Source organism: Gasterosteus aculeatus, chromosome 4, assembly GCF_964276395.1.
Source record: "Gasterosteus aculeatus chromosome 4, fGasAcu3.hap1.1, whole genome shotgun sequence".
NCBI classification, from domain to species: Eukaryota; Metazoa; Chordata; class Actinopteri; order Perciformes; family Gasterosteidae; genus Gasterosteus; species Gasterosteus aculeatus.
The window spans coordinates 10,967,834-10,989,232 of record NC_135691.1 but is presented as its reverse complement, the minus strand read 5'-3'; the positions used below and the strand labels follow the sequence as shown (position 1 = coordinate 10,989,232).

The 21,399-nt window shown below is 39.9% G+C and overlaps 1 protein-coding gene across 6 annotated transcripts in view; it reads right to left on the bottom strand.

Annotated features, from left to right (window-relative positions):
• LOC120817836 (neural cell adhesion molecule 2) overlaps positions 1-18,778 on the bottom strand; it is a 99,179-nt gene extending 80,401 nt beyond the window's left edge. The window contains exons 1-4 of one of the 6 annotated variants that reach the window (XM_078102184.1): positions 18,242-18,778; positions 15,964-16,288; positions 15,311-15,631; positions 14,911-15,168 (exon numbers count right to left, since the gene is read on the bottom strand). In XM_078102184.1, coding sequence (XP_077958310.1) covers positions 14,911-15,168; positions 15,311-15,631; positions 15,964-16,012 — 628 coding nt within the window. In that variant the 5' untranslated portion in view covers positions 16,013-16,288; positions 18,242-18,778. Of the gene's footprint in view, positions 1-14,910; positions 15,169-15,310; positions 15,632-15,904; positions 16,345-18,241 lie in introns of those variants that run through there. The other 5 variants (XR_013467588.1, XM_078102187.1, XM_078102185.1 and 2 more) reach the window with 5 other exon arrangements.
• Positions 18,779-21,399: the final 2,621 nt, after the last annotated feature.

Here is a 21,399-nt window from a genome sequence, read left to right as displayed (position 1 = left end):
CTCTCACCCTCCCTCCCTCTATCTACACCCCCCCACCCCACCCAATCCAATAGGTGCGCCGTTGCCGTGGTTACTCGTAAACACGCTGCAGTATCTCTGTGTGTGACTCACAGCTGCTCCAATGACGTGATTAGTGGAGTCACATAACGCAGCTATGCTTTCTGTCAACAGACCAATATGATAAAGACACTCGCCCCCCCTCCACCCTGACCTCTTCTCACTGTTAATCACTCAGTCAGTCAGTATGTCTGTCTATTTCTCCTCCTCTCTCTCTCCCTCTATCTCTTCCTCACCACCCCTCCCTTCCTCACCCTCTCACCCTCCCTCCCTCTATCTACACCCCCCCACCCCACCCAATCCAATAATTTCAAAATAAAAGCCCCATGGAGGGAATTTTTACTGTAATGTTTGTGATGAGGCCTATTAATTAAAAACTTCTTAGTTTGAATAACAAACATTCTGTCTCCCAACCCCCCCTCACCCAATTCCATCATTACAAACTAAAAGCCTCAATGATTATCTGTACCTTAACCATGAAGTGGTTTCGTTGAAATACGCATTGCTCTTTCAAATACTACTATAACCACTACGAATATTACTAGTACTTCTAGTAGAACTACAACTGATACTTCTACTACCATACTACTAGTATTTCTACTGCTATTAATACAACTACTACTAATGTTATTAAAAATACTACTATGGCTAATAGTATCAGTATTCCAGCTGTTTCTACTGCTATTGATACTAAACCGACTTCTACTGCTAGTACTAATACCCAAATTACAACTAACATTACTACAAACAATTTTAAACCTCTTTTTATTCATCTCAGCTTTTGTTATTTCTGTACTTTTTAAAATTCATTTAAGCTCCTGCAACTTCTGTTTTGCAATATTTCACATTTATTTCAGCTGTTTTCATTTCTGCTTTTTCAGCAAATCTATTGAAATTCCTTTCAGCTTCTCCCATTTCTGTATTTTCAACTATTTCAAATTAATTTCAGCTTTTCTAATATCTTTTATTTCAGCAAATGTATTCAAATTCCCTTCAACTTTCTGTATTTTCAGCTATTTTCAAATATTCAGCAAATGTACTCAAATTCCCTTCAACTTTCTGTATTTTCAGCTATTTTTAAATATTCAGCAAATGTATTCAAATTCCCTTCAACTTTCTGTATTTTCAGCTATTTTTAAATATTCAGTGCAGCTTTCAGCTTTTTGCATTCCAACGCATTTTCAGCAGGAAATGCCTTTTCTAGTTGTTGGAATGCATTAGATGCATTCCAAGTATTGTTCTTCGAATCTTTATTGTTGGAATGCATTAACGATGCATTCCAAGTATTGTTCTTCGAATCTTTATTTCTTCATCTTCAACTTCTATTTCTTCCGCGCCACCTTTCAACTCCTTCACACTTTCAGCTATTAAAACCGTTCAAATATTAAAATGTTCAGCTCCTTTCTGGCTTGAGGGCTATGACTTTTCAGCTTTCTACCTCTTATGCTTGAATTTATATAAATCAATAATCGTTAATATTTTAACATGGTTTTCAAATGGAGTTTGCTTTCCAAATCCTCTTCAACTTCTTCAACTTTCAGATATTTCAGCTCCGCCAATCTTTCAGCTACAGACACCATTTCAACTCTCAAATGTTCACACAAGTCTCAACTATTTTATGAAAAAAACTGCTTCTTGATATCTATTGTACTTTTTTCATAATCACTGATTATGTTTCACTAGTTTTTCGCTCCGTTTCTGACTTTTACATGAGTGTGTATTGCGTCTGCTAGAGGGGGACCTCGCGGGCTAGAGTGTGAAGCAGCGCAGAAATCTGGTTAAAAAAGTATGGAACTTTTGTCCTTGCAGCCAAAGTATACACTCTAGAGGCTTCATTTCTTCAGATTAATGAGGGTATGGTTGTGCTGATTGGATTAATGTGTTCATGGAATCCCAGAGTTCTTTAGTTTTGGCGCAAGGTGTGTTTGAGTGACACAACCTCTGCCAAAAGCCCCATAGGCTCCAATACAAATCTGCCGACATATTTCTCACAAAAATCCACAAGGTACACGTTTTGTAAACGGCCATAGGAGCCGTATTTATTACCGGACAGACATAAAAACACATCCACGCGTTCGGTAGAGTCTTGGGTCTCATACAAACGCCGTATTTTTTAGATAGCTGTTATAGTTTTGCGCTGGTTCCCATTTGTTTGAGGTATGGATTCTGTGTAACTTGCTGCCATGTCTCTGTCTTTTGCAGTAGATCGTTAATGATCACAGGTGCGTCGTTGTCGTGGTTACGAGCACTCACATGCTGCAGGATCTGTCTGTGACTCACAGCTGCTCCTATGACCTGATTAGTGGAGTCACATGACGCAGCTATGCTTTCTGTCAACAGACCAATATAATAAAGACACTGGCCCCCCCTCCCCCCTCCACCCTGACCTCTGCTCACTGTTAATCACTCTCAGTCAGTATGTCTGTCTATTTCTCCTCTCTCTCTCTCTCCCTCTATCTCTTCCTCACCACCCCTCCCTTCCTCACCCTCTCACCCTCCCTCCCTCTATCTACTCCCCCCCACCCCACCCAATCCAATAATTTCAAAATAAAAGCCCCATGGAGGGAATTTTTACTGTAATGTCTGTGATGAGGCCTATTAATTAAAAACTTTTAAGTGTGAATAACAAACATTCTGTCTCCCACTACGAATATTACTCGTACTTCTAGTACTACAACTGATACTTCTACTACCATACTACTAGTATTTCTACTGCTATTAATACTACAACTACTACTAATGTTATTACAAATACTACTATGGCTAATAGTATTCCAGCTGTTTCTACTGCTATTGATACTAAACCTACTATTACTGCTTATACTGCTAGTACTACTAATACCACAATTATAACTAATACTACTACTAATATTACTACAAACAATTTTAAACAAATTTAAGCTCCTGCAACTTCTGTTTTTAGAAAATCTATTGAAATTCAGCTTCCCCACTTCCTGTATTTTCAGCAGTTCTTTAAAATAATTTCAGCTATTCTTATGCCTCTATCAACAGCAATTTTTTAATATTCATTTCTGTATTTTTTTGCAATATTTCAAATTTATTTCAGCTGTTTTCATTTCTGCTTTTTCAGCAAATCTATTGATTCCTTTCAGCTTCTCCCATTTCTGTATTTTCAGCAATTTCAAATTCATTTCAGCTTTTCAGCAAATGTATTCAAATTCCCTTCAACTTTCTGTATTTTCAGCTATTTTCAAATATTCAGTGCAGCTTTCAGCTTTTTGCATTCCAACGCATTTTCAGCAGGAAATGCCTTTTCTAGTTTCTTCAACTTCTTCTATTTCTTCCGCGCCCCCTTTCAACTCCTTCACATTTTCAGCTATTAAAATCCTTCAAATATTAAAATGTTCAGCTCCTTTCTGGCTTGAGGGCTATGACTTTTCAGCTTTCTACATCTTATGCTTGAATTTATATAAATCAATAATCATTAATATTTTAACATGGTTTTCAAATGGAGTTTGCCTTCAAATCCTCCTAAACTTCTTCAACTTTCAGATTTTTCAGCTTCGCAAATCTTTCAGCTACAGACACCATTTCAACTTTCAAATGTTGACACAAGTCTTAACTATTTTATGAAAAAAACTGCTTCTTGATATCTATTGTACTTTTTTCATAATCACTGATTATGTTTCACTAGTTCTTCGCTCCGTTTCTGACTTTTACATGAGTGTGTATTGCGTCTGCTAGAGGGGGACCTCGACGGCTAGAGTGTGGGGCATCGCAGGAATCTGGTAAAAAAAATATGGAACTTCTGTCCTTGCAGCCAAAGTATACACTCTAGAGGCTTCATTTCTTCAGATTAATGAGGGTATGGTTGTGCTGATTGGATTAATGTGTTCATGGAATCCCAGAGTTTTTTAGTTTTGGCGCAAGGAGTGTTTGAGTGACACAACCTCTGCCAAAAGCCCCATAGGCTCCAATACAAATCTGCCGACATATTTCTCACAAAAATCCACAAGGTACACGTTTTGTCAATGGCCATAGGAGCCGTATTTATTACCGGACAGACATAAAAACACATCCACGCGTTCGGTAGAGTCTTGGGTCTCATACAAACGCCGTATTTTTTTAGATAGCTGTTATAGTTTTGCGCTGGTTCTCATTTGTTTGAGGTGTGGATTCTGTGTAACTCGCTGTCCTGTGTCTGCACTTTTGCAGCCGCACAGGTGCGTCGTTGTCGTGGTTACGAGCACTCACATGCTGCAGGATCTGTCTGTGGCTCACAGCTGCTCCTATGACCTGATTAGTGGAGTCACATGACGCAGCTATGCTTTCTGTCAACAGACCAATATGATAAAGACACTAGCCCCCCTCCCCCCTCCACCCTGACCTCTACTTACTGTTAATCACTCTCAGTCAGTCAGTCAGTCTAATTCTCCTCCCCTCTCCCTCTCTTCCTCACCACCATTCCCTTCCTCACCCTCTCACCCTCCCTCCCTCTATCTACACCCCCCCACCCCACCCAATCCAATAGGTGCGCCGTTGCTGTGGTTACTCGTAAACACGCTGCAGTATCTCTGTGTGTGACTCACAGCTGCTCCAATGACATGATTAGTGGAGTCACATGACGCAGCTATGCTTTCTGTCAACAGACCAATATGATAAAGACACTAGCCCCCCCTCCCCCCTCCCCCCTGACCTCTACTTACTGTTAATCACTCTCAGTCAGTCTAATTCTCCTCCCCTCTCCCTCTCTTCCTCACCACCATTCCCTTCCTCACCCTCTCACCCTCCCTCCCTCTATCTACACCCCCCCACCCCACCCAATGCAATAGGTGCGCCGTTGCCGTGGTTACTCGTAAACACGCTGCAGTATCTCTGTGTGTGACTCACAGCTGCTCCAATGACCTGATTAGTGGAGTCACATGACGCAGCTATGCTTTCTGTCAACAGACCAATATGATAAAGACACTCGCCCCCCCTCCCCCCTCCACCCTGACCTCTTCTTACTGTTAATCACTCAGTCAGTCAGTATGTCTGTCTATTTCTCCTCCTCTCTCTCTCCCTCTATCTCTTCCTCACCACCCCTCCCTTCCTCACCCTCTCACCCCCCCAACCCACCCAATCCAATAATTTCAAAATAAAAGCCACATGGAGGGAATTTTTACTGTAATGTTTGTGATGAGGCCTATTAATTAAAAACTTCTTAGTTTGAATAACAAACATTCTGTCTCCCACTACGAATATTACTCGTACTTCTAGTACTACAACTGATACTTCTACTACCATACTACTAGTATTTCTACTGCTATTAATACTACAACTACTACTAATGTTATTACAAATACGACTATGGCTAATAGTATTACAGCTGTTTCTACTGCTATTGATACTAAACCTACTATTACTGCTAGTACTACTAATACCACAATTATAACTAATACTACTACTAATATTACTACAAACAATTTTAAACAAATTTAAGCTCCTGCAACTTCTGTTTTTAGAAAATCTATTGAAATTCAGCTTCCCCACTTCCTGTATTTTCAGCAGTTCTTTAAAATAATTTCAGCTATTCTTATGCCTCTATCAACAGCAATTTTTCACTATTCATTTCTGTATTTTTTTGCAATATTTCAAATTTATTTTTGCTGTTTTCATTTCTGCTTTTTCAGCAAATCTATTGAAATTCCTTTCAGCTTCTCCCATTTCTGTATTTTCAGCAATTTCAAATTCATTTCAGCTTTTCTAATATCTATAATTTCAGCAAATGTATTCAAATTCCCTTCAACTTTCTGTATTTTCAGCTATTTTAAAAAGTTCATTTCAGCTTTCAGCTTTTTGCATTCCAACGCATTTTCAGCAGGAAATGCATTTTCTAGTTGTTGGAATGCATTAACGATGCATTCCAAGTATTGTTCTTCGAATCTTTATTCTTCAGCTTCTTCTTCTATTTCTTCCGCGGCACCTTTCAACTCCTTCACACTTTCAGCTATTTAAACCGTTCAAATATTAAAATGTTCAGCTCCTTTCTGGCTTGAGGGCTATGACTTTTCAGCTTTCTACCTCTTATGCTTGAATTTATATAAATCAATAATCATTAATATTTTAACATGGTTTTCAAATGGAGTTTGCTTTCAAATCCTCCTAAACTTCTTCAACTTTCAGATTTTTCAGCTTTGCAAATCTTTCAGCTACAGACACCATTTCAACTTTCAAATGTTGACACAAGTCTTAACTATTTTATGAAAAAAACTGCTTCTTGATATCTATTGTACTTTTTTCATAATCACTGATTATGTTTCACTAGTTTTTCGCTCCGTTTCTGACTTTTACATGAGTGTGTATTGCGTCTGCTAGAGTGGAGAGCTCCAGGGCTAGAGTGTGGGCATCGCAGGAATCTGGTTAAAAAAATATGGAACTTCTGTCCTTGCAGCCAAAGTATACACCCTAGAGGCTTCATTTCTTCAGATTAATGAGGGCATGGTTGTGCTGATTGGATTAATGCGTTAATGGAATCCCAGAGTTCTTTAGTTTTGGCGCAAGGAGTGTTTGAGTGACACAACCTCTGCCAAAAGCCCCATAGGCTCCAATACAAATCTGCCGACATATTTCTCACAAAAATCCACAAGGTACACGTTTTGTCAACGGCCATAGGAGCCGTATTTATTACCGGACAGACATAAAAACACATCCACGCGTTCGGTAGAGTCTTGGGTCTCATACAAACGCCGTATTTTTTAGATAGCTGTTATAGTTTTGCGCTGGTTCCCATTTGTTTGAGGTGTGGATTCTGTGTAACTTGCTGCCATGTCTCTGTCTTTTGCAGCAGATCGTTAATGATCACAGGTGCGCCGTTGTCGTGGTTACGAGCACTCACATGCTGCAGGATCTGTCTGTGACTCACAGCTGCTCGCTCCTATGACCTGATTAGTGGAGTCACATGACGCAGCTATGCTTTCTGTCAACAGACCAATATGATAAAGACACTAGCCCCCCTCCCCCCTCCACCCTGACCTCTACTTACTGTTAATCACTCTCAGTCAGTCAGTCAGTCTAATTCTCCTCCCCTCTCCCTCTCTTCCTCACCACCATTCCCTTCCTCACCCTCTCACCCTCCCTCCCTCTATCTACACCCCCCCACCCCACCCAATCCAATAGGTGCGCCGTTGCCGTGGTTACTCGTAAACACGCTGCAGTATCTCTGTGTGTGACTCACAGCTGCTCCAATGACCTGATTAGTGGAGTCACATGACGCAGCTATGCTTTCTGTCAACAGACCAATATGATAAAGACACTAGCCCCCCCTCCCCCCTCCCCCCTGACCTCTACTTACTGTTAATCACTCTCAGTCAGTCTAATTCTCCTCCCCTCTCCCTCTCTTCCTCACCACCATTCCCTTCCTCACCCTCTCACCCTCCCTCCCTCTATCTACACCCCCCCACCCCACCCAATGCAATAGGTGCGCCGTTGCCGTGGTTACTCGTAAACACGCTGCAGTATCTCTGTGTGTGACTCACAGCTGCTCCAATGACCTGATTAGTGGAGTCACATGACGCAGCTATGCTTTCTGTCAACAGACCAATATGATAAAGACACTCGCCCCCCCTCCCCCCTCCACCCTGACCTCTTCTTACTGTTAATCACTCAGTCAGTCAGTATGTCTGTCTATTTCTCCTCCTCTCTCTCTCCCTCTATCTCTTCCTCACCACCCCTCCCTTCCTCACCCTCTCACCCTCCCTCCCTCTATCTACACCCCCCCAACCCACCCAATCCAATAATTTCAAAATAAAAGCCACATGGAGGGAATTTTTACTGTAATGTTTGTGATGAGGCCTATTAATTAAAAACTTCTTAGTTTGAATAACAAACATTCTGTCTCCCACTACGAATATTACTCGTACTTCTAGTACTACAACTGATACTTCTACTACCATACTACTAGTATTTCTACTGCTATTAATACTACAACTACTACTAATGTTATTACAAATACGACTATGGCTAATAGTATTACAGCTGTTTCTACTGCTATTGATACTAAACCTACTATTACTGCTAGTACTACTAATACCACAATTATAACTAATACTACTACTAATATTACTACAAACAATTTTAAACAAATTTAAGCTCCTGCAACTTCTGTTTTTAGAAAATCTATTGAAATTCAGCTTCCCCACTTCCTGTATTTTCAGCAGTTCTTTAAAATAATTTCAGCTATTCTTATGCCTCTATCAACAGCAATGTTTCACTATTCATTTCTGTATTTTTTAGCAATATTTCAAATTTATTTCAGCTGTTTTCATTTCTGCTTTTTCAGCAAATCTATTGAAATTCCTTTCAGCTTCTCCCATTTCTGTATTTTCAGCAATTTCAAATTCATTTCAGCTTTTCTAATATCTATAATTTCAGCAAATGTATTCAAATTCCCTTCAACTTTCTGTATTTTCAGCTATTTTAAAAAGTTCATTTCAGCTTTCAGCTTTTTGCATTCCAACGCATTTTCAGCAGGAAATGCATTTTCTAGTCTTCAACTTCATCTTCTTCTATTTCTTCCGCGGCACCTTTCAACTCCTTCACACTTTCAGCTATTAAAATCCTTCAAATATTAAAATGTTCAGCTCCTTTCTGGCTTGAGGGCTATGACTTTTCAGCTTTCTACCTCTTATGCTTGAATTTATATAAATCAATAATCATTAATATTTTAACATGGTTTTCAAATGGAGTTTGCTTTCAAATCCTCCTAAACTTCTTCAACTTTCAGATTTTTCAGCTTTGCAAATCTTTCAGCTACAGACACCATTTAAACTTTTAAATGTTGACACAAGTCTTAACTATTTTATGAAAAAAACTGCTTCTTGATATCTATTGTACTTTTTTCATAATCACTGATTATGTTTCACTAGTTCTTCGCTCCGTTTCTGACTTTTACATGAGTGTGTATTGCGTCTGCTAGAGGGGGACCTCGCGGGCTAGAGGGTGAAGCAGCGCAGAAATCTGGTTAAAAAAGTATGGAACTTCTGTCCTTGCAGCCAAAGTATACACTCTAGAGGCTTCATTTCTTCAGATTAATGAGGGTATGGTTGTGCTGATTGGATTAATGTGTTCATGGAATCCCAGAGTTTTTTAGTTTTGGCGCAAGGAGTGTTTGAGTGACACAACCTCTGCCAAAAGCCCCATAGGCTCCAATACAAATCTGCCGACATATTTCTCACAAAAATCCACAAGGTACACGTTCTGTCAACGGCCATAGGAGCCGTATTTATTACCGGACAGACATAAAACGCACATCCACGCGTTCGGTAGAGTCTTGGGTCTCATACAAACGCCGTATTTTTTAGATAGCTGTTATAGTCTTGCGCTGGTTCTCATTTGTTTGAGGTGTGGATTCTGTGTAACTCGCTGTCCTGTGTCTCCCCTTTTGCAGCCGCACAGGTGCGGCGTTGTCGTGGTTACGAGCACTCACATGCTGCAGGATCTGTCTGTGGCTCACAGCTGCTCCTTGTGACCTGATTAGTGGAGTCACATGACGCAGCTATGCTTTCTGTCAACAGACCAATATGATAAAGACACTCGCCCCCCCTCCCCCCTCCACCCTGACCTCTACTTACTGTTAATCACTCTCAGTCAGTCAGTCAGTCTAATTCTCCTCCCCTGTCCCTCTCTTCCTCACCACCATTCCCTTCCTCACCCTCTCACCCTCCCTCCCTCTATCTACACCCCCCCACCCCACCCAATGCAATAGGTGCGCCGTTGCCGTGGTTACTCGTAAACACGCTGCAGTATCTCTGTGTGTGACTCACAGCTGCTTCTATGACCTGATTAGTGGAGTCACATGACGCAGCTATGCTTTCTGTCAACAGACCAATATGATAAAGACACTCGCCCCCCCTCCCCCCTCCACCCTGACCTCTTCTCACTGTTAATCACTCAGTCAGTCAGTATGTCTATTTCTCCTCCTCTCCCTCTATCTCTTCCTCACCACCCCTCCCTTCCTCACCCTCTCACCCTCCCTCCCTCTATCTACACCCCCCCAACCCACCCAATCCAATAATTTCAAAATAAAAGCCACATGGAGGGAATTTTTACTGTAATGTTAGTGATGAGGCCTATTAATTAAAAACTTCTTAGTTTGAATAACAAACATTCTGTCTCCCAACCCCCCCTCACCCAATTCCATCATTACAAACTAAAAGCCTCAATGATTATCTGTACCTTAACCATGAAGCGGTTTCGTTGAAATACGCATTGCTCTTTCAAATACTACTATAACCACTACGAATATTACTAGTACCTCAGTAGAACTACAACTGATACTTCTACTACCATACTACTAGTATTTCTACTGCTATTAATACAACTACTACTAATGTTATTAAAAATACTACTATGGCTAATAGTATCAGTATTCCAGCTGTTTCTACTGCTATTGATACTAAACCGACTTCTACTGCTAGTACTAATACCCAAATTACAACTAACATTACTACAAACAATTTTAAACCTCTTTTTATTCATCTCAGCTTTTGTTATTTCTGTACTTTTTAAAATTCATTTAAGCTCCTGCAACTTCTGTTTTGCAATATTTCACATTTATTTCAGCTGTTTTCATTTCTGCTTTTTCAGCAAATCTATTGAAATTCCTTTCAGCTTCTCCCATTTCTGTATTTTCAACTATTTCAAATTAATTTCAGCTTTTCTAATATCTTTTATTTCAGCAAATGTATTCAAATTCCCTTCAACTTTCTGTATTTTCAGCTATTTGTTGGAATGCATTAACGATGCATTCCAAGTATTGTTCTTCGAATCTTTATTTCTTCATCTTCATCTTCTTCTTCTATTTCTTCCGCGCCACCTTTCAACTCCTTCATACTTTCAGCTATTAAAACCGTTCAAATATTAAAATGTTCAGCTCCTTTCTGGCTTGAGGGCTATGACTTTTCAGCTTTCTACCTCTTATGCTTGAATTTATATAAATCAATAATCGTTAATATTTGTTGGAATGCATTAACGATGCATTCCAAGTATTGTTCTTCGAATCTTTATTTCTTCATCTTCATCTTCTTCTTCTATTTCTTCCGCGCCACCTTTCAACTCCTTCACACTTTCAGCTATTAAAACCGTTCAAATATTAAAATGTTCAGCTCCTTTCTGGCTTGAGGGCTATGACTTTTCAGCTTTCTACCTCTTATGCTTGAATTTATATAAATCAATAATCGTTAATATTTTAACATGGTTTTCAAATGGAGTTTGCTTTTCAAATCCTCTTCAACTTCTTCAACTTTCAGATTTTTCAGCTACGCCAATCTTTCAGCTACAGACACCATTTCAACTCTCAAATGTTGACACAAGTCTTAACTATTTTATGAAAAAAACTGCTTCTTGATATCTATTGTACTTTTTTCATAATCACTGATTATGTTTCACTAGTTCTTCGCTCCGTTTCTGACTTTTACATGAGTGTGTATTGCGTCTGCTAGAGTGGAGAGCTCGAGGCTAGAGTGTGGGGCATCGCAGGAATCTGGTTAAAAAAGTATGGAACTTCTGTCCTTGCAGCCAAAGTATACACTCTAGAGGCTTCATTTCTTCAGATTAATGAGGGTATGGTTGTGCTGATTGGATTAATGTGTTCATGGAATCCCAGAGTTCTTTAGTTTTGGCGCAAGGAGTGTTTGAGTGACACAACCTCTGCCAAAAGCCCCATAGGCTCCAATACAAATCTGCCGACATATTTCTCACAAAAATCCACAAGGTACACGTTTTGTCAACGGCCATAGGAGCCGTATTTATTACCGGACAGACATAAAAACACATCCACGCGTTCGGTAGAGTCTTGGGTCTCATACAAACGCCGTATTTTTTAGATAGCTGTTATAGTTTTGCGCTGGTTCCCATTTGTTTGAGGTGTGGATTCTGTGTAACTTGCTGCCATGTCTCTGTCTTTTGCAGCCGCTCGTTAATGATCACAGGTGCGCCGTTGTCGTGGTTACGAGCACTCACATGCTGAAAGATCTGTCTGTGACTCAGCTGCTCCTTGTGACCTGATTAGTGGAGTCACATGACGCAGCTATGCTTTCTGTCAACAGACCAATATGATAAAGACACTGGCCCCCCCTCCCCCCTCCACCCTGACCTCTGCTCACTGTTAATCACTCTCAGTCAGTATGTCTGTCTATTTCTCCTCTCTCTCTCTCTCCCTCTATCTCTTCCTCACCACCCCTCTCTTCCTCACCCTCTCACCCTCCCTCCCTCTATCTACTCCCCCCCACCCCACCCAATCCAATAATTTTTTCAAAATAAAAGCCCCATGGAGGGAATTTTTACTGTAATGTCTGTGATGAGGCCTATTAATTAAAAACTTTTAAGTGTGAATAACAAACATTCTGTCTCCCACTACGAATATTACTCGTACTTCTAGTACTACAACTGATACTTCTACTACCATACTACTAGTATTTCTACTGCTATTAATACTACAACTACTACTAATGTTATTACAAATACTACTATGGCTAATAGTATTCCAGCTGTTTCTACTGCTATTGATACTAAACCTACTATTACTGCTTATACTGCTAGTACTACTAATACCACAATTATAACTAATACTACTACTAATATTACTACAAACAATTTTAAACAAATTTAAGCTCCTGCAACTTCTGTTTTTAGAAAATCTATTGAAATTCAGCTTCCCCACTTCCTGTATTTTCAGCAGTTCTTTAAAATAATTTCAGCTATTCTTATGCCTCTATCAACAGCAATTTTTTAATATTCATTTCTGTATTTTTTTGCAATATTTCAAATTTATTTCAGCTGTTTTCATTTCTGCTTTTTCAGCAAATCTATTGAAATTCCTTTCAGCATCTCCCATTTCTGTATTTTCAGCAATTTCAAATTAATTTCAGCTTTTCTAATATCTGTAAGTTCAGATGTATTCAAATTCCCTTCAACTTTCTGTATTTTCAGCTATTTTTAAATATTCATTTCAGCTTTCAGCTTTTTGCATTCCAACGCATTTTCAGCAGGAAATGCATTTTCTAGTTTAACATGGTTTTCAAATGGAGTTTGCTTTTCAAATCCTCTTCAACTTCTTCAACTTTCAGATTTTTCAGCTTCGCCAATCTTTCAGCTACAGACACCATTTCAACTCTCAAATGTTCACACAAGTCTCAACTATTTTATGAAAAAAACTGCTTCTTGATATCTATTGTACTTTTTTCATAATCACTGATTATGTTTCACTAGTTCTTCGCTCCGTTTCTGACTTTTACATGAGTGTGTATTGCGTCTGCTTGAGTGGAGAGCTCGAGGCTAGAGTGTGGGGCAGCGCAGAAATCTGGTTAAAAAAGTATGGAACTTCTGTCCTTGCAGCCAAAGTATACACTCTAGAGGCTTCATTTCTTCAGATTAATGAGGGTATGGTTGTGCTGATTGGATTAATGTGTTCATGGAATCCCAGAGTTTTTTAGTTTTGGCGCAAGGAGTGTTTGAGTGACACAAACTCTGCCAAAAGCCCCATAGGCTCCAATACAAATCTGCCGACATATTTCTCACAAAAATCCACAAGGTACACGTTCTGTCAACGGCCATAGGAGCCGTATTTATTACCGGACAGACATAAAAAGCACATCCACGCGTTCGGTAGAGTCTTGGGTCTCATACAAACGCCGTATTTTTTAGATAGCTGTTATAGTTTTGCGCTGGTTCTCATTTGTTTGAGGTGTGGATTCTGTGTAACTCGCTGTCCTGTGTCTGCCCTTGTGCAGCCGCACAGGTGCGGCGTTGTCGTGGTTACGAGCACTCACATGCTGCAGGATCTGTCTGTGACTCACAGCTGCTCCTATGAGCTGATTAGTGGAGTCACATGACGCAGCTATGCTTTCTGTCAACAGACCAATATGATAAAGACACTCGCCCCCCCTCCCCCCTCCACCCTGACCTCTTCTTACTGTTAATCACTCAGTCAGTCAGTATGTCTGTCTATTTCTCCTCCTCTCTCTCTCCCTCTATCTCTTCCTCACCACCCCTCCCTTCCTCACCCTCTCACCCTCCCTCCCTCTATCTACACCCCCCCACCCCACCCAATCCAATAATTTCAAAATAAAAGCCCCATGGAGGGAATTTTTACTGTAATGTTTGTGATGAGGCCTATTAATTAAAAACTTCTTAGTTTGAATAACAAACATTCTGTCTCCCACTACGAATATTACTCGTACTTCTAGTACTACAACTGATACTTCTACTACCGTACTACTAGTATTTCTACTGCTATTAATACTACAACTACTACTAATGTTATTACAAATACTACTATGGCTAATAGTATTACAGCTGTTTCTACTGCTATTGATACTAAACCTACTATTGCTGCTAGTACTACTAATACCACAATTATAACTAATACTACTACTAATATTACTACAAACAATTTTAAACAAATTTAAGCTCCTGCAACTTCTGTTTTTAGAAAATCTATTGAAATTCAGCTTCCCCACTTCCTGTATTTTCAGCAGTTCTTTAAAATAATTTCAGCTATTCTTATGCCTCTATCAACAGCAATTTTTTAATATTCATTTCTGTATTTTTTTGCAATATTTCAAATTTATTTCAGCTGTTTTCATTTCTGCTTTTTCAGCAAATCTATTGAAATTCCTTTCAGCTTCTCCCATTTCTGTATTTTCAGCAATTTCAAATTCATTTCAGCTTTTTTAATATCTATAATTTCAGCAAATGTATTCAAATTCCCTTCAACTTTCTGTATTTTCAGCTATTTTAAAAAGTTCATTTCAGCTTTCAGCTTTTTGCATTCCAACGCATTTTCAGCAGGAAATGCCTTTTCTAGTTAGTATTGTTGACGTCACCGTTATGTCGCCTCATGCTGTCACTCACCACAGGTAGAGACCGTCTCTTCTTTTGAGTGACTACTGACGTCATTCCTGACCGAGCAGACCAGTCGTCCTGAGACGTGTTGTTTCAGAGTGATGATGTTCGTCTCATTGTTTCCACCGAGGAGCTGAGAGTCTGTCAGAGTGTCTCCATCCAGAGTCCAGCTGTACTGAGGACTGTCTGCTCCCCCAGAGGAGCAGGACACCTTCCTCTCTCCATGGGACAGACACTCATGGACCAGCAGGACAGAGGACACAGGAGCTGAAGGAAACGCACTCGGATGACTTTTCATATTGACATAATCTTGATCGTTCTGTAGAGTTCCTGATACAGAGCAGTCCAGACATTGATACGGACATAGAGCACGTAGAGCATGAGATGCGTGTAATAAATAGTTATTTACCTTGAATGGTCAACTGTTGAAACCTGGAACCTGATGACTTTCCATCTGAACCAAAAGTTTCAAGTTTATATTCACCACCATCAGTCCTGATCAGGTTATTGATCCTAAGTGTTCCATTACTGGGAGTAAAGAATAATTTGTTTTCTATCCTATTAAACGCAATTGCATTGTTTCTCCCCTCTAGTATTATTGTTCTATTTTTTGACCATTCATATTTATGTATTTCTGAGGCTTTGTCCATCAGCTGGAGGACCAGAGTTCCTCCCAAAGCTCCAAAACACTGAGTTCCGTTCTGTCGGCTGTCACAGTGGGTTTCCACACCTGAACATTTTGGTACAAAAAAATGAAACATTTTTAGGCATTTGCTAATTTAAAACAACAATAGTGTGTTTGGTGCAGCTGTGTCTCTATCAGACAACATTATGCAAACAGGCGTTTTGTTCCACACTTTAGATTCAGCTGTAAAACATTTTTCCATATTGTAGTTAACCCGTCCAGTTAAAAAGAGTTCCACCTGTGTTTTACACCTACAGCACTTTGTTTTTAATTACACTGAAATGCACCACAAATTAAAGAAAAGTTAAGAAATTTTACCTGCACCTCTGAGGAAATTTCTAAACATAAGACTTGATGTTAAAAGTGAAACACTTCACCGTGAGAGACTCCCAGAAGCATCACAAACAGTCCAACCACATCCTCCATGTCTCCAGGGTCCAACAAAACGTGTCTGCTGATCTCTGAGAAGCAAACAAGCAAATCCCACTGAACAGCCTGAAGAGAGTCCAGCTAATGAACAGCCTCTGAGCAGAATGTGTGAAGACTACGAACCGACCAGAGCGTTGTTGTGTTCATCTATTAATAAAGGGAGAGACGAGAGAAGGAAGTGATACAGGTTGCACTTCCCCTTTTAGCCTCCAACCATGTGACCTCTGTCGGGGATGAACTGAGTGGAAAAGAAGGAAACATTCCTCCTTCCTGCTGAAAGAGGATTCGAGACGGCAGCTGGAATTTGTCGTCTCTCCATCTCATCATTTCCAACGATACTAGAACATGAACCACGCTGTCAATCATCTCTTAATACATTAGTACAAGTTAGATTTGAGCAAAGATTGTCCGAAACTTTCAAACTGCAACTGCTTCATAGACAATTTATTATAACAAACTCTATTTAATATTCAGATTTTTGAACATTTCAGACTAAAACATTCTGAACTACTACAAAGCGTGTATAATGTTGGATCCATTTTTTTGTATTGGATGTTATATGGACTCAGGTACCCGGAAATAAAGTTTTATTTAGGCCTGATTTTCCGTTTTATTTTGAAACCACACAAAGATGACTTTCAGATGGAAATTGAAATAGTTGAAAAAAAATCCTGTGAAAATAAAAGATTAAGATCCATTAAAACACAGTTAAGTAAATAGAATCATAGGAGAGGACATGAATTTAAATCTTCATCATGTTAACTTATACTCAAATAGTACAGTAAGAGTGAAGTAAAGGTCATCACAATATTATATCATTACATAACGTCAGCCTCTGTGAACAATGTTTCTTTAGCATCAAAATGCAAAATGTCACTGAAGACTCTGTCGGTCTCTGCTGGCGAATGTTCATTAGAGACAAATAACTTGTGTGTCCTAAACATATCTTTAGTGGAGCAGGCGGTTAGAGTGACATCTCTTCAGGCAATAACATCTACGGGAATATTTTCTATTGATGTTTAAATGACACCCACAGAGAGTTTGATCTTTGAATGATCGGTTTCCTGTCATATCAGAAATAATGCTATTCTTTTTTCACAGTCAGTATTTCTGGTCCATCCTTAAACCATTGGTATGCAGATATTTCTAAGGCCTTGTCCATCAGCTGGAGGACCAGAGTTCCTACCAAAGCTCCAAAACACTGAGCTCCTTTCCATCGGCCGTCACAGTGGGTTTCCACACCTGAACATTTTGCAACAAAAAAAGTTTTTTAGGCATTTTCTAATTTAAAAAAACAATGCGTTTGTTGCAGCTGTGTCTCTATCAGACAACATTATGCAAACTTGGAAATGATGAATAGGAAAAGTCTAGAAATCAATATACTGTATCACATTAGGACGAAAGCCCCAAAGATGTTTTCTAGAATATTTAGATCTTAACTTTCGGTGGCTCCATAAAACCATGAAGTCTTAATCGTTCAAGTTAAGATAAACATTGTGGAGCTGCAATGAAATGTCTTGGAAATGTAAGAGAATAAATATTTTAAAGCAACTTTCAAGAACATTTGTTGCGGAAATGAGGCTTTACTGGATTTATAACATGATTTTAATTTTCCATCCATCCATCCATTGTCTAACCGCTTATCCTGCACACAGGGTCGCGGGGGGGCTGGAGTCCATCCCAGCCAACTTCGGGCGATAGACAGGGTACACCCTGGATTGGTCGCCAGCCAATCGCAGGGCTACACAGAGACGCACAACCATTCACACTCACATTCACACAACTACGGACAATTTAGATTCACCAATTAACCTGATCCCCAGAGCATGTCTTTGGACTGTGGGAGGAAGCCGGAGAACCCGGAGAGAACCCACGCAGACACGGGGAGAACATGCAGACTCCACACAGAAAGGCCACTGGGTGGAATCGAACCCAGGACCTTCTTGCTGTGAGGCAACGGTGCTAACCACCACGCCACCGTGCCGCCCTGATTTTAATTTTAATACAGTTAATTATTTTAAACTAAATGTTTTTTTAGTAGAGATATTCATGAATACAATTTTCTGAATGTGCTCATTTTTGAAGAAAACATAAAAAATGTATGGTTAAGTTTTACTTCCCTTAATGCTGACAAGAAAACGTTCTTTTTTGCAATTGATAAATGTGACCACAAAACATTTCATTAAAAGCATATGCACAAAGATAGTGAATCAATATTTGCTTTACATCTCAATTTCTTTCTTTTGTTACGTGTCAGTCCCCTTGTTTTTCCCTTCAGGTGCCAGTGTGCCTGTGTAGCCGGCTCGGTCTGTGCCTCGCCGACTACTGCGTTGTGTTCAGGTGCACTGATAACAGGACGCTGACATTCCCTTAGGCACTTTATTCTGCAGAAATCAAATAAAAACATGGGCGTGATTCTTCTCCACACGCAACCAGTAACCTCCCCTCAGTCACCGGTGAGCAGACTGATCGTTGAATTACATTCATTCAAAAGCATAAAACAAAATACAACAAATAAAAATAACTATGGAGAATAAATGTCCGCATAGAACTGTTTTCTCTCTTTTCTGTTTGTTCTCCTTAGGAAATATATCTTCTATTCACACATACTACAACATAAATACCTACAGGATTACACCACAATTGTCGGACTTCCTAAGGTAATACATATAAATGAACATCACATTTGCTGAACATGGTAATAAAATAAAATAGAATAAAAGTACATACCTGCAGAAATCAAATAAAAACATGGACGTGATTCTTCTCCTGTTTCTTATTTCTCAAAATCCACAAACACTTTTGTCATTTATACTCCCCAAACTGCAAAAAAATGTATATTTGCATTTTATATATGCTAACACACGGCTTTCAAAACTGATAAAAGCACATTCAAATCAGAATGCGGAAAAATTTCAAACATTTCTGCAGTAATTATTTTGAAATATAGAAAAACAGAAAATCAAAAAATAATCCGTCAGAGCTAATTGCAATTTCAGCCCAAAGCCGACCCAGGTGTCCTGCTTTAGTCTCATTACCATTCTTTCAATAAAAGGCTTGGAACTGATTTTGTTTGGAAATAAGGATTACAGAAGACAGGTCGGTAGGGAAAGAGTGATATGAGGCAGAGTGTCTGGAAGACAAAGGAGAGGAAGACCGAGAGTGGTGATATCTGATGAAATGTTGTGAATATTGTCTCACTGTAAAAGAGGTCGGTTTACGCCAAATCTGTACTGCTCAACAGTTGCGTCAATGGTGTACATTTTCCGGCAAAACCACAGCTGAGATGATACATTTTACAGTAAAATAGTTTAAACTTTAAAACCTGTTACAATTTATTAATTGTGTTTTAGGATCAAAAGGATGCCTCAGAGAGGAGGGGGAGGCTGAAACATTGCAGATTTGCAGGAAAACAAATTACTTTTGATTTTTTCTTGTTACATACGTGGAACTCTACTGTACAATCAATTCCAAATGTGTGTTATGAGCAGTGTTGGGCAAATTAATAATTAGATACAGTTAATAGATTAAAGGTAATTTAATTACTTTCCAGTTATTGTATATCAAAAGTCATTAGTTACTAGGGAATGTGACGTTTAAGTTACTTGTATGTCTGCTTTATAAATGTAATGAATATGAAGAGTACTGAACAGTCAAACACAATAAAATATTTTTTAGACCAATTTATTGTAATCAACAGGGCAACAGGCCTTAAAATCAACCTTTTAATACTTCACTTAATACAAAATAACTGTCTCAGTCATTTGCCTGCAGGCAACCGACTCGACCCCCGTAGGCTCCCCAGCTGCCCGCCGGAGTTCCTCGGGCTGCCCGACCCTCTGCAGCCGGCGCCCTCAAGCCCTTTAATCGGGGGATTAAAGTCCCTTTTTGTTTGCAAACTCTGCGTTTGAGTCTTGCCTCCACCTACCCGTTCGTGACAGTGTTGTTATGAAGAGGGAACGTGCCCTGCCTACGAGGAATGTGCCATAGTGAAAAGGGAACCTGCCACCTTTCAACTTTTCGCTCTCGGGTGGTGATGTTGCCGTGATCTATTTCCGGCTCCCTCTTGAACTTGCTCCCGCTCGCTTTTACACATGTTGTATCTTTAGGTGATTACTTAGTTAATTAAAGGTTATTAAAAATAACAACTAAGGATACAAAATGCTTAGGAGCGAGTTGGAACAAGTTCACAGGAACATCAGCACTCACAAACCAACGCCGGACAAGGGGCACACATGGATAAATATACTGAGGAGGTGCAGGTGATTGGACGGGGACAAGGCAGACAATCACGAGGGAACGAGAGCTTTGCCTACCGGCTGTGCGTTGAGGTAAGTCCTATCACATTTAACTGCCAGCGCTCCGCCTCCTGCACCTGCTCCCACTCCTTCTCCACAGGAGAGGTGACTTTCCACGTCCCCATAGACAGCATCTGCCGCCCAGGTCTTGTTCATCTAAACGCCCCCGTTGTCACTGCCGCCCATGCAGCAGCGCACCGCACCCCATCGGTCTACCCCACAGGTGGTGAGCCCATGGGGGGGACAGTAGGGGGGTGCCGCGTCACTCCTTTGGGCTATGCAGACGCTCCTCCGCCGAGCAATCCGTCTGGGCATAGCACCAGATGGAGGCCGCAGGCTTCATCCGGACCAGGTATCTCGTTCTCTGTTTTGTTTTTCCAACTCTTTTTGAACCATTCTTAGTCTGGTCCCTCGCCTGAGATCTCTGTGCCAGGGGAAGCCCTCCAGGAGCACCAGGCTCCAGACAACACAGCCCTCAGGTTCATTGGGACACGCAAACCTCTCCACCGCGATAAGGTGATGGTCCCCGGAGAGGACATGTGGGTGTTTCTATGTGTATGTATTTATGTGTTTCTATGTGTATGTATTTATGTGTGTTTATATGTTTATGTATTTATGTGTGTTTAAATGTGTATGTATTTATATGATTATGTTTTGTGTACATTAATACGTGTGTGTGTGTGTGTGTGTGTGTGTGTGTGTGTGTGTGTGTGCGTTGGTGTCGTCGATCTTGAATTCTGCAAGAATTTTGCATTCTGTGTTTATATGGGTATGTATTTATGTGTGTTTATATGTGTATGTATTTATATGATTATGTTTTGTGTACATAAATACACGTGGTAATGTGTGTGTATTTATGTGTTTATTTGTGTGTGTGTGTGTGTGTGTGTGTGTGTGTGTGTGTGTGTGTGTGTGTGCGTTGGTGTCGTCGATCTTGAATTCTGCAAGAATTCTGCATTCTGTGTTTATATGTTTATGTATTTATGTGTGTTTATATGTGTATGTATTTATATGATTATGTTTGTGTACATAAATACACGTGGTAATGTGTGTGTATTTATGTGTTTATATGTGTGTGTGTGTGTG